Source organism: Monodon monoceros, unplaced genomic scaffold, assembly GCF_005190385.1.
Source record: "Monodon monoceros isolate NGI ecotype Baffin Bay Population unplaced genomic scaffold, NGI_Narwhal_1 Super_Scaffold_21, whole genome shotgun sequence".
Classification (NCBI taxonomy): Eukaryota; Metazoa; Chordata; class Mammalia; order Artiodactyla; family Monodontidae; genus Monodon; species Monodon monoceros.
In genome coordinates, this window is record NW_021703778.1 from 170,874,313 (window position 1) to 170,886,459 (window position 12,147).

The window sequence follows — 12,147 nt, forward strand, 5'->3', positions numbered from 1 at the left end:
ACACACACACACACACACACCTGGAACTATAAGCAAATATAACAAGGTCAAAGGATACAATTTTAAAATACAAAAGTCATTTGCTTTCCTTATGAAAGCATAAGCAATTGGAATTTGAAATTAAAAACACAACATCATTTACAATGGCACCAAAAATGAAATACTTACGCATAAATCTAACAAAATATGTTCAGGATCTATATGCAGAAAACTATAGAACTCTGATGAAGGAAATCAGAGAATATCTAAATAAATGGTGGATGTTCTGTGTTAAAGGATTAGAAGACTCAATATTTTGAGATGTCAATTCTTCCCAACTTTATCTATTGAACCTACACAATCCAAATCAAAATCCTAGCAAGCTATTTTGTAGATATTGAAAAATTATTCTAAAGTTTATATGAAAACACACCATAATGGAAAAGAATACGAAAGGAATATGTATATGTATGTATAACTGAATCACTTTGCTGTACACCAGAAACTAGCACAAAACTGTAAATCAGCTATACTTCAGTAAAAAAAATAAAGAAAAAGAACTTTGAATAAAGTTTATATGAAAACACAAAAGACCCAGAATAGCCAAAGCAATGCTGAAGAAGAACAAAGTTGGAGGACAGATACTACCTGACATCAAGACATGCTATCAAGCTACATAATCAAGACAGCCTGGTGTTGGTGAAAGAAAAGACAAACATATCAATAGAATAGAATAGAGAGCCCAGAAACAGACTCACACAAATATGATCAACTGACTTTTGACAGAAGAGCAAAGGCAATACATTGGAGAAAGTATAGTCTTTCATCAAATGGTGCTAGAACAATTGAACAGTCAAATGTTTAAAAAAAAGAAACTAGAAATAGACTTTACACCTTTCACAAAAATTAACTCAAAATGTATTCTTGAAAATGGCACTTTATCTCTGGTTTTCCTCCCAAAGCCCATAACTCCAGTATAATCATCAGGAAGACATCAGACAAATCCCAGTTAAGGAACATCCTACAAAATACCTGACCAGTACTCCTCAAAAGTACCAAGATCATCAAAAACAACAAAAGTCTGAGAAACTCTCATGGCCTATAGGAGCCTTAGGAGACATGAAAAGTAAGTGGGATAAGATTCTGGAACAGAAAGAGACATTGGGTAAAAACTAATGAGGTCTGAATGAACCATAGTCATTAGTTAATAATGATGTAATAATATTGCTTCATTAATTGTAATAGAATGAAAGAGGAAAGAGTGAGTAACCTCAAACTTACTCACTCTAGATTAATAGAAATTATCTCTGAAGGACAGAGAGAAATCGGATTGAAAAGAAATGAACCTTTCAGGGGCCCATGGGGTGATTATCAAAAGGTCAAACCATAAATGTAATTGGAGTCACAAAAAGAGAGGGAGGAGAAAATAAGGAAGAATAAATAGTTAAAGAAATAATGCTCAAGATTTTCCAAATGTGGTAAAGGCAAAAATTTAAGGATTCAAGAAGCTCAGCAGACCCCAAGCAGAATGAAAAAAAAAAAAGTGACTAAGCACACAATTGCTGAAAACCAAAAATAAAGGAGAAAAATCATAAAAGCAGCCAGAGTAAACCACAATTATATACAGTAGAACAACGATTCAAATAACCACTGATTTCTCATCAGAAGCTACAGAGATGAGAAGGCAGTAGAATAATACCTTTAAAATGCTGAAAGAAAAAGAATTTTCAACTCAGAACTCAGATATAAATCCAAATAAAATACCTTTCTAGATCATAAGTGAAATAAGAACATTTTCAGATCAAAGAAAACTAATAGAATTCATACTTAACACACCTGCACTGCAAGAGATCTTTTAAAACGTTCTTTAGGTTGAAGGAAAGTGATACCAAATGGAAACTTAGATCTTCAAGAAGAAATAAAGAGCCTCAAAAAATGATACGTATCTGGTAAATATTTTTTTTAAATCCTCTTATTTCTTAGAAGTAGATAAGACTTTTAAAAGCAAACACCACTTTCCTGTGGGGTTTATGATACGTGTTGATATACTATATATAAAAACTATAACATAAGTGGAGTGGTGATGGTGGACATACATGGTTGCAAGATTTCTAGATTTTACATGAAGTGGTAAACTATTTACTCTAAGCAGGCTGTGAAAAGTTAAGAATGTACATTTTTTAACACCTAGCACAACTACTAAAATTTTTAAAAATATAAGAAGGTATAACTAAAAATATCAATAGATAAATTAAAATCAATCTCTAAAAGATATTCAAATTATCCAAAAGAAGACAGAAAAGAAAATCAGAGGAACCAAAAACAAAGGCGACGATCAGAAAACAGATAATAAAATGAGAGACATAAATGTACTAACACTACAATTAAAGGGCAGATATTGTCAGAATGGATAGAAAAGCAAGAGCCAACTGCAGGCTTCTACAAGTGATATTCTTTAAATATAAAGACAACAGAGTGGTTGAAAGTAAATGGATGTGAATAGAGAGAGGTGGGAAAACTAGTAATTATAAGAAGACTGGAACCATTATATTAATATCAGGTAAAAGGGACCTCAAGACCAAGGGTTTTACTAGAGATAATTAAAACCAGTTCATAGAGATAAAAGGATCAATTCATTAGGAAGACATAACAAACATAAATGTGTATTCATATAATAGTAAAACTTTAAAATATATAAATCAAAAGATGAGAGAATTAAAAGTAGACAACTCTTTAATCATCATTAGATATTTTAAGTCCACTCTCTCAATAATTGATAGAACAATAGATTGAAACACTAAGCTCATACATAAATGACATAGATGATCTGAACAGTACTATCAACCACATTGACCTAATTGATATTTATGAAATACTACATCCAACCACTACATAGTCCACATTCATTTCAAGGGCATTCACCAAGGTAAACCACATGCTGAGCTATAAAATAAGGTTCAATAAATTTAAAAGGACTGAAATCAGAGTATATCTGACAACAATGGAGTTAAATCCAATAACAGTACAATACCTAGGAAAGCCCCAAATGTTTTGGAATTAAACAACACATTTCTAAATAATCAACAGATCAAAGAAATCACAAGAACTGAATAATAGTGAAAATACAATATATCAAAATCTGTGAGATGCAACTAAAACAGTCCTTAGAGGCAAATCTATAGCTTTAAATGCTTGAAAAGAAAAGAGGAAAAAGATGAAATCAATGGCCTAAGGTTACACTCTAAGAAGCTATAAAAGGAAAGGCAAAGTAAAGTGAAGTGGAAGGAAAGCAATAATAAAGGGTGGAAGGAAAGCAATAATAAAAGAAATCAATAAAGTAGAAAACTATAGAGAAAATTAACAAGGTCAAAAGTTGGTTTGTTCTTTGAAAAGATGGACAAAATTGATAGGAAGACTGATCACTACAAAGAGAGAAAATACAAATTACCAATACCAGAAATTAAAAAGAGATTATCACTACAGATCCTGCAGACAACTTTATGCCAACAAATTCAACAACTTAGATGAAATGGACAAATTCCTTGAAAAATGCAACTTACCAGGGCTTCCCTGGTGGCACAGTGGTTGGGAGTCTGCCTGCCAATGCAGGGGATGCAGGTTCGTGCCCCGGTCCGGGAAGATCCCACATGCCGCAGAGCGGTTGGGTCCGTGAGCCATGGCCACTGAGCCTGCGCGTCCAGAGCCTGTGCTCCACAATGGGAGAGGCCACAACAGTGAGAGGCCTGCGTACTGCAAAAATAAAAAATAAAAAATAGATGGTGCTGGGAAAACTGGACAGCTACATGTAAAAGAATGAATTAGAACACTCCCTAACACCATACACAAAAATAAACTCAAAATGGATTAGAGACCTAAATGTAAGGCCAGACACTATAAAACTCTTAGAGGAAAACATAAGCAGAACACTCTATGACATAAATCACAGCAAGATCCTTTTTGACCCACCTCCTAGAGAAAGGTAATAAAAACAAAAATAAACAAATGGGACCTAATGAAACTTAAAAGCTTTTGCACAGCAAAGGAAACCATAAACAAGACCAAAAGACAACCCTCAGAATGGGAGAAAATATTTGCAAATGAAGCAACTGACAAAGAATTAATCTCCAAAATATACAAGCAGCTCATGCAGCTCAATAACAAAAAAACAAACAACCCAATCCAAAAATGGGAAGAAGACATAAATAGACATTTCTCCAAAGAAGATATACAGATTGCCCACAAACACATGAACGGATGCTCAACATCAATAATCATCAGAGAAATGCAAATCAAAACTACAATAAGGCATCACCTCACACCAGTCAGAATGGCCATCATCAAAAAATCTACAAACAGTAAATGCTGGAGAGGGTGTGGAGAAAAGGGAACACTCTTGCACTGCTGGTGGGAATGTGAATTGATACAGCCACTATGGAGAACAGTATGGAGGTTCCTTAAAAAACTACAAATAGAACTATTTGTACATCCGAAAGAACACCATACGACCCAGCAATCCCACTACTGGGCATATACCCTGAGGAAATCATAATTCAAAAAGTCATGTACCACGATGTTCATTGCAGCTCTATTTACAATAGCCAGGACACGGAAGCAACCTAAGTGTCCATCGACAGATGAATGGATAAAGAAGATGTGGCACATATATACAATGGAATATTACTCAGCCGTAAACAGAAACAAAATTGAGTTATTTGTAGTGAGATGGATGGACCTAGAGTCTGTCATGCAGAGTGAAGTAAGTCAGAAACAGGAAAACAAATACCGTATGCTAACACGTATGTATGGAATCTAAAAAAAAAAAAAAAATGGTTCTGAAGAACCTAGAGGCAGGACAGGAATAAAGACTCAGACCTACTAGAGAATGGACTTGAGGACATGGGGAGGGGGAAGGGTAAGCTGGGACGAAGTGAGAGAGTGGCATGGACATATACACACTACCAAATGTAATACAGATAGCTAGTGGGAAGCAGCCGCATAGCACAGGGAGATCAGCTCGGTGCTTTGTGACCACCTAGAGGGGTGGGACAGGGAGGGTGGGAGGGAGGGAGACGCAAGAGGGAAGAGATATGGGAACATATGTATATGTAAGGTTCATTCACTTTGTTATAAAGCAGAAAATAACACACCACTGTAAAGCAATTATACTCCAATAAAGATGTTAAAAAAAAAAAAAGAGAGAGAGACCCTAGGCTGCAAGCTGGTGGGCCTGTTCTCTACCCCTTCGGGACCCCAGCATCCTCATGGGCATAGAGGGATAAGATCTCTGCCCTGGGGGATTTGAGAGGATCAGGGGAGTGGAAGCACAGCCTGTCTACTTCTGAGGACAGGGCACTCAGCTATCTGTATTACTCTTTCTCTTACCCTACTGTGTGCCAAACCCAGGGCACGCCTGAGAGAATCAGGCACAGCCCTCAGGTTGCTCCTGGGATGAAAATCAACCAGACAGTGACATGAAGTGTGAAAAACACTCCACAGAGGGCCTCAGGGGCTCCACAGAGGGCCTCAGGCAGCCATGGAGGGCTTCTGGAAAGAAGCGACACCTGAGCTCTGTTTTCTTGTAAATTAATATTTATTAGTCACGTGTGCCAGGCACTGTACTACCCAAACCAGGTACATCACTTCATTCATGCCTCCCAGCACCTGTGAAGCAGGTACAATGATTATTACCCTCATTTTACAGATGGGGAAGCTAGGGTTTGGGGAGGAGAAGTCCCTTGCCCTGGTCACACAGATGGCACGCTCAGAGCCAGGTAGAAGAAGGTGGGGCGGGGGTGGTGCGTTCCAGGTGGAGGGCACAGAGGGAATAGCAGTGTTGGAAGCAGGAAGAGGCTGGGTGCTTGTGGGGCAGTGGGGCGTGGGGACTCCAGGAAGTTTGGCCAGAGCATAAGTGAGCAGCCAAGTGTGGTGAGAGCAGGGGCTGGAGAAAGTGCAAGGGCCTTGAGGACCTGTCTGGTAACAGGGGCAGCAGGGAGCCATGGATGGTACTAGGCAGGGAGGCATCTGGTCAAATGGGTGGTTTAGAAAGATAGTTCTGGGCTGAGAGGGCAATAGATCCAGCCCCTAACCCCACCCTGACCTCATCTCCTACCACTCTGTGTCCCCTCCACCAGCCTCCTTGGCCTCTTCAGTGGTCCTCAAACTCACTAAGTAATACCTGCCTCAAGGCCTTTGCACTTCCCGTTCCTTGCCTGGAATGTTGTCTCCCGAGACAGTCAGGTGACTTGCCCCCTCTATTCATTCTGTTTAAACATCACCTCTTCGGCTCAGTTGGGACCTCCCTTCCCATTATTCTCGGTCCCCCTCCCCACTCCCCGATTTTCTTCATACTACTTAGTCCTCACATTGTATTAGGTAATGATTTGTTTATCTGGTCAATCACTGTTCACCTCCCTCTCTAGATGGTCAGTGCCCTGAGGTTATGGTCCTGACCTTATTCACTGCTGGATCCCCAGTGCCATAAGGGGCCTGGAAGAATATATGTTCATTGAACGAACGAATGACAATTTCAATTGATGTTCCTGGCACTTTCCCGCTCATAGCTTTCTTTCACATCCACGGTTTCCCTGGATCACCCTCAGGAATGGGAGGCTCAGAGAGGGTGAGATGCTTGTACAAAACCACACAGTTCAAGCTCTGTCCGTGAGTCTGTCTGAGCTCGCCCTCCTCCCCTCACGGGTTCAGGGTGTGTTTGGCAGACTCCAGTGCCTGTGGAGTAAGGAGAAACAACTCACACTGGAAGGAGGGAGGGAGGTCCCACAGGTGCGATTCCAGGGACTCATGGCAGTAGGGCCTGAAAACTGCCAGGCTGGGGGTCCCACAGGCCTGAATTATTCACTGGGTCCCTGGGCAAGTCAGGTTTCCTCATCTGTAAAATGTACGTTCCTGCAATAAGAACAAGAAGAAGACACGCACGTATCACTATAGGGTCAAAAGCATAGGTTCTGGTGTTGGGCTGCCTAGTTCGAATTCCAGATCCCCACCTCCTGGCCGCATGACCCTGGGCAAGTTACATCACCACTGTGTGCCTCAGTGGTCTCGTTTTTAAAGTGGGCACAGCAATTTCCACCTATCTGACTGGGCTGGTGGACGGTTAATGAATCAATACATGACAGCATAAGGCCTGGCCCCTGATAAAAATTCAGAAGGTAGTAGTAGTAATAATCACAATAATAATGGAGAGCGCGTGGCTCTGTGTGAACTGAGCCAGATGGCACCTGGCACTGACCCCTAGTTAGTTCTCGCTAACGCTTCAAGAATAACCAGCACGCAAATGTCAGCCAGAGAGCTGTACCTCCCACTCACTCCCTGACCTGCCCCTTCATCCTCATTGTCATGACCAGCCGACCTCCCAGCCCACAGGTAAGCTGAGGCTTGTCTCCTCCATGGCTCAGAGTAGGAAGCAGGGTGGGAGACAGGGGGACTCACCCAAGGTCACATATAGAGTGTCAGTGGGGGGCCAGGATTCATCCTCCTCAGGAAGAGTCCCCTGACCCCTGCCCAACTAGCTCTGGCTTCTCTATCGTATGCTACTATAACAGCCTAACCCTCACCTTGCAGATAAGTCATCACACCTGTGGTCATTTCTTTACGGTCCGCCTTCCCTGCAAGAGCCAGAGCCATTCATGCAAAATTCCCTGCACCTGGGCCTGAATCAGAGCTGCTTCTCAGTAAATATTTATTGAATAGATGAGTGGATGGATGGATGGATGGATGGATGGATGGATGGATGGATGGATGAGTGGATGGATAGATGGATGGGTGGTTAGTGGATGGATAGATGGATGGATGAGTGGATGCGTGGATGGATGGATGGATGAGTGGATGGATAGATGGATGGGTAGTTAGTGGATGAATAGATGGATGGATGAGTGGATGGATGGATGGATGGATGGATGGATGGATGGATGGATGGATGAATGGATGGATGGATGGATGAATGAGTAGATGGATGGATGGATGGGTGGTTAGTGGATGAATGAATGGATGGATGAGTGGATGGGTGGGTAAGTAGATAGATGGGTGGATGGATGAGTGGATGGACAGATGGATGGGTAGTTAGTGGATGAATGGATGGATGGATGAGTAGATGGGTGGATAGGTGGGTAAGTGGATAGATGGGTAGATGGATGGGTGGGTTAGTGAGTGGATGAATGGATGAGTAGCTGGGTGGATGGGCAGGTAAGTGGATGGATGGATGGATGGATTAGTGGATGGATGGATGGATGAATGAATGAGTAGATGGGTGGGTGGGCAGGTAAGTGGATAGATGGGTAGATGAATGGTTGGATGGATAGATGAATGAGTGGATGGGTGGATGGTTAAGTGGATTGGTGGATGGATGCATGGGTGGGTGGAGGGGTGGGTGGGTAGGTGGAGAGGCAGACTCCAGAGACAGTGCTCTCCCTGTCACATCTCAGTCTTTCACCATCATCTGAAACACAAGGAGGCTTTAATGGTCCCTGAGATCTAAAAGACACTCTAAAATCTTCTGAGCCAAATGTACCTGACCTCAATGGTCTTGGTCTCTCCATGTATGAAATAGTGAGAACACGACCAGCCTGCCTACATTTCCAGATCCCCAGGATAAGCCAGTGAAAGGACAAGTATGGAAGCACCTTGAAAACAGTGTGTGCTGCAAAGAGCTCGTCAGAAGGTAATGTCAGCTTTGGCAAGGGCACCAAGGGCACTGTTGTGAGACGGGCCCTGCCAGGCCTGCGCTGGGAGCGTGCATTTGGGTGTGCCCTGCTGGCAGGCATGCTGGCAGAGGGAGCCAGCAGCCTTCAAGGCACTCGTGCTCTCTGACCCAGTAATACCACATCTTGGAATGGACCCTAAGGAGGTAATCAAGGATTCCCACAGAGGAATCCTTACATACAAGGATGGTGGTTCTAGTATCATTGCAAAAGGGAAAGATCATCTGGATAACGGAACTCAGCCGGGCACAGCACTCCGGTGGAATTGTATGCAGCTGAGCAAATGCAGGCATTTGGAGACTGGCCCTATGACATGGGGAAATGCTTGTAATGAAACAGTGAAAAAAATCAAGATAGGAAAGTGCGCGTGGAGCTCTTCTACGGGGGGGAAAGAGCCCGTTTTGGAGCATTTGCATGGAACAAGTCCCAGATGGACACATACTCAAATGCCTGGTGATCTCTAGGTGAGGGAACTTCCTGGTAGTTTTCCATATTATCCGCATGGGGTCCAGACCAGAGGGGTGACCTGAGTGGGCCTCCATCTCTGACCTTCTTTTCTTGGGGGCCAAGCAGGGAAGCCCCTGCCCTCCCAGAAGGGGGTGGGTGTCTAAGGTCAGGGGAGGGGGGAGAGATGTGCCCCCCTCTTCCCAGCAGTTCCTCTAGGAGCCTTGCTCTTTCAAATGTCAGGACGCATAAGCCCTCCAGGACCTAGGCTGCTTCTAGGGATGGGATTATGGAGACTTGCTTCCTTGTCTACTTTGCTGTCTCTCTCTCTCTCTCTCTATCTATCTATATATATTTTTCTTTCTTTCTTTCTTTCTTTTTCAACCTTTCACATTTTCTACAATGCACAAGAACAACTTTGCTGACTGGGGAAGAAGCCAAGCCATAGTGAGCCAGCCAGGGGCGTTGGCTGGCTCTGCATCTGTCCAGACCCCTACTGCCCTCACGCCTCTGCCTGCACAGGGCCTGCTCCAACCTGCTGGGGCAGAAGCAAGAACCAGCGCTGGAGCCAACAGACAGTGTGGAGCTGACTCCGGGGCTCTGCGCCGCACCGGCTGCAGGTCACGGAGCTCCTCTGGCCAAGACTCAGTTTCCCCATGTGTGCAGTAAGGACCCTCACACCCCCCCCAACCCTCATTGGTAGGGTGGAAGGAAGGAATGAACCAGGGGTGGGGGTATGAAGTGGGGAGGGCACATCCTTCCTGGCTCTCCCAGGCCTGGGGGAGACGTTTCTTAAAACCCCCAGGCTAGCGCGGGGGAGGAGGAGGGCACCGAAGGTTGGAGGAGGGGGGACAATGGCCCTGTCCCTGTGGGATTCCAGGTAGCTGAACGGTAACACCTCTGGGGTCTGAGGCTTGGGGTCCTGGGGAAACTAGAGTGGGGTCAGCCGACCCACCCCCTCTCCCCTGAGTGCCGGAGCTGTAGAAGCCGGGGTAGCAGCTGATCCAGACAGAGACAGAGACGGGATCAGGACCCCCCGATCAGAACATGGTCCGTGCGTGAATCTCTGTAATTAACGCTCCGCTGTCTCAATTTATGAGAAAATATATGACATGTAATTGCCTTTGTATGTTGGACACTCATTAGGAGAATAATAAATGTTATTGTTTATTAATATGGTAATGAATCATTCCGTTTTTTAAATTAAACATTAAACCGCTCACAGATGAAATGTAAATTATGGGGCCCGGCGTTGATGGAGAGGGCTCCCCGGGGAAGGGCCGCCCGGCGCTCCCTCCGCAGAAATAAGCCTCGTGGCCCTTTAATGAGGCGCGGGGGCTGGAGGCGGCGGGGTGACGCGAGGACATGGTCGGCTCGCGGGGACATCCTGCCCCCTGCCGGCCGCGCGAGGCGCCGCGCGAGCTGCCCATCCCCGGCGCCCCTGCCGCTCTTTCCAGAAGCAGTTAATCCGCTCTGGCAGACAGCCCCCCGAGTCACGCATGAATTCCGCGGCACAAATCTATTAGGAGTGGGGTGTTTGGTGCTGGAAAAGCCTGCTCCCCTAAGGGAAAAATACAGCTCCTGCTTGCGTCAGGCTGGGGCAGGGCTCCTTGCTGTGCTATCAGCACTAATCCCCCGCTCCAGCACCGGGGAGAGGAAGGAGCTTTTATCCCCACTTGACACGTGAGCAAAGTGAAGTTCAGAGATGTTAAGCGACTGGCTAAGGTCACACAGCCAGAATCTGGTGGGCCCGGAATTCCAGCCCAGCTGTGCTGGGCGCCAAAGGCTGTTCTCTTCTCCTCCTGCCATGTGGTCTCGGTGGCATTTAGGTTCCCAGGCTGGCCTCCCAGTGCCTGTTCCAGGCACACAGACATGGTATAAATAGGGTAAGGTTATTATTTCCCGAGGGCTGACTCAGTGACAGGCATCCAGCCAGATACTACTTCAAATGCAGTAGGCACATTTCCCTCTGCCCATCTGACAGATGAGACGACCGAGGCACAGTAGGGCTTCAGTACTTGCCCAACTCAACAGCAAGGAAGTGGTTGTAGGAGTTAGAACCAAGTTTTGCCAAGTCCAGGGTCTGAGCCTGGTCTTGACCACTCCAAGGGCAGCCCAGGTTCTTCTGGTTCCCAGAAGAAGGAGGGAATACCCCCCACCCATGCCCAAAACACAGGGCACGGGGTCAATGGCTGCACCTTTGGCAGACACCTGAATTAAAGAAGATGAATCATTATTGACTTAAGCCATGCGTGATGTGGGGCAGGGAGGTTGTTTCCAGCTCCTGCTATGAATAATGCTGCAGAGTGCATCTTTGGGTTTACGACTATTTCCCCAGGAAAGATTTCCAGAAGTCAAACTACTGAACCAAAAGTTGGGACAGTTTCAGGTTTGGGATGCATGTTGCTCAATTGCCTTCTAATAAGTGTGTCCCAACTTACACCCATTTGGGGAGGGCCTCCCACCCAGCCCCCAACCATGTTGGGCAGTCCCCAAGAGACAGCCTGTGACAGGTCCTGAAGCACCCCCCCTTCCTCTTCACCCAGTCTGGCGTGCTGGAAAAACCCAGCTTGTCTGTGATTCAGCTTCTCGGCTAGTCATCCCAGATCTTTAGGGATGGGCACTGCCCCTTGAGTCAGCCGCCCCCCCACTCCCTCGGGGTCGGAGGTGACCAGGCGCAGCCACGGGTGGTCCCTAATCCCCTCACCTTGTCCTGGCCTTGCTCGATGAGGAACCCCAGCCCAATGCCATGCTGCTCTTTGGTCCTTGGACACGGCCTCCTCCCCGTGTTGACCCTCCCCTGCGTCAAACTTCAGGATTCAGTACTTGGTGAGTACCTTCCCTCACCCCATCAGACTCTGCCCCTCAATCGGGTTATTGTCATAGCAACGGCCATCGAGTCCTCATTATTCCCCAGGCCCGAATCTAAGGCTTCATTACCCTAACACGTTACAGGTGAGGAGCCTGCCAAGTGGCTGAGCTGTGAGCTGACCCCAGGGTCATGCTCCAT

General features: G+C 45.4%; 1 protein-coding gene across 1 annotated transcript; it reads right to left on the bottom strand.

Moving 5' to 3' along the window:
• Positions 1-7,692: 7,692 nt before the first annotated feature.
• LOC114903945 (non-classical arabinogalactan protein 31-like) lies at positions 7,693-9,795 on the bottom strand (the record flags this gene model as incomplete). The annotated part of the gene is given in 2 exon segments (XM_029237168.1): positions 7,693-8,383; positions 9,644-9,795. Coding segments are annotated over 2 exon segments (843 nt in total), but the record flags the coding sequence as incomplete, so codon positions are not given.
• Between the last annotated feature and the right edge of the window lie 2,352 nt (positions 9,796-12,147).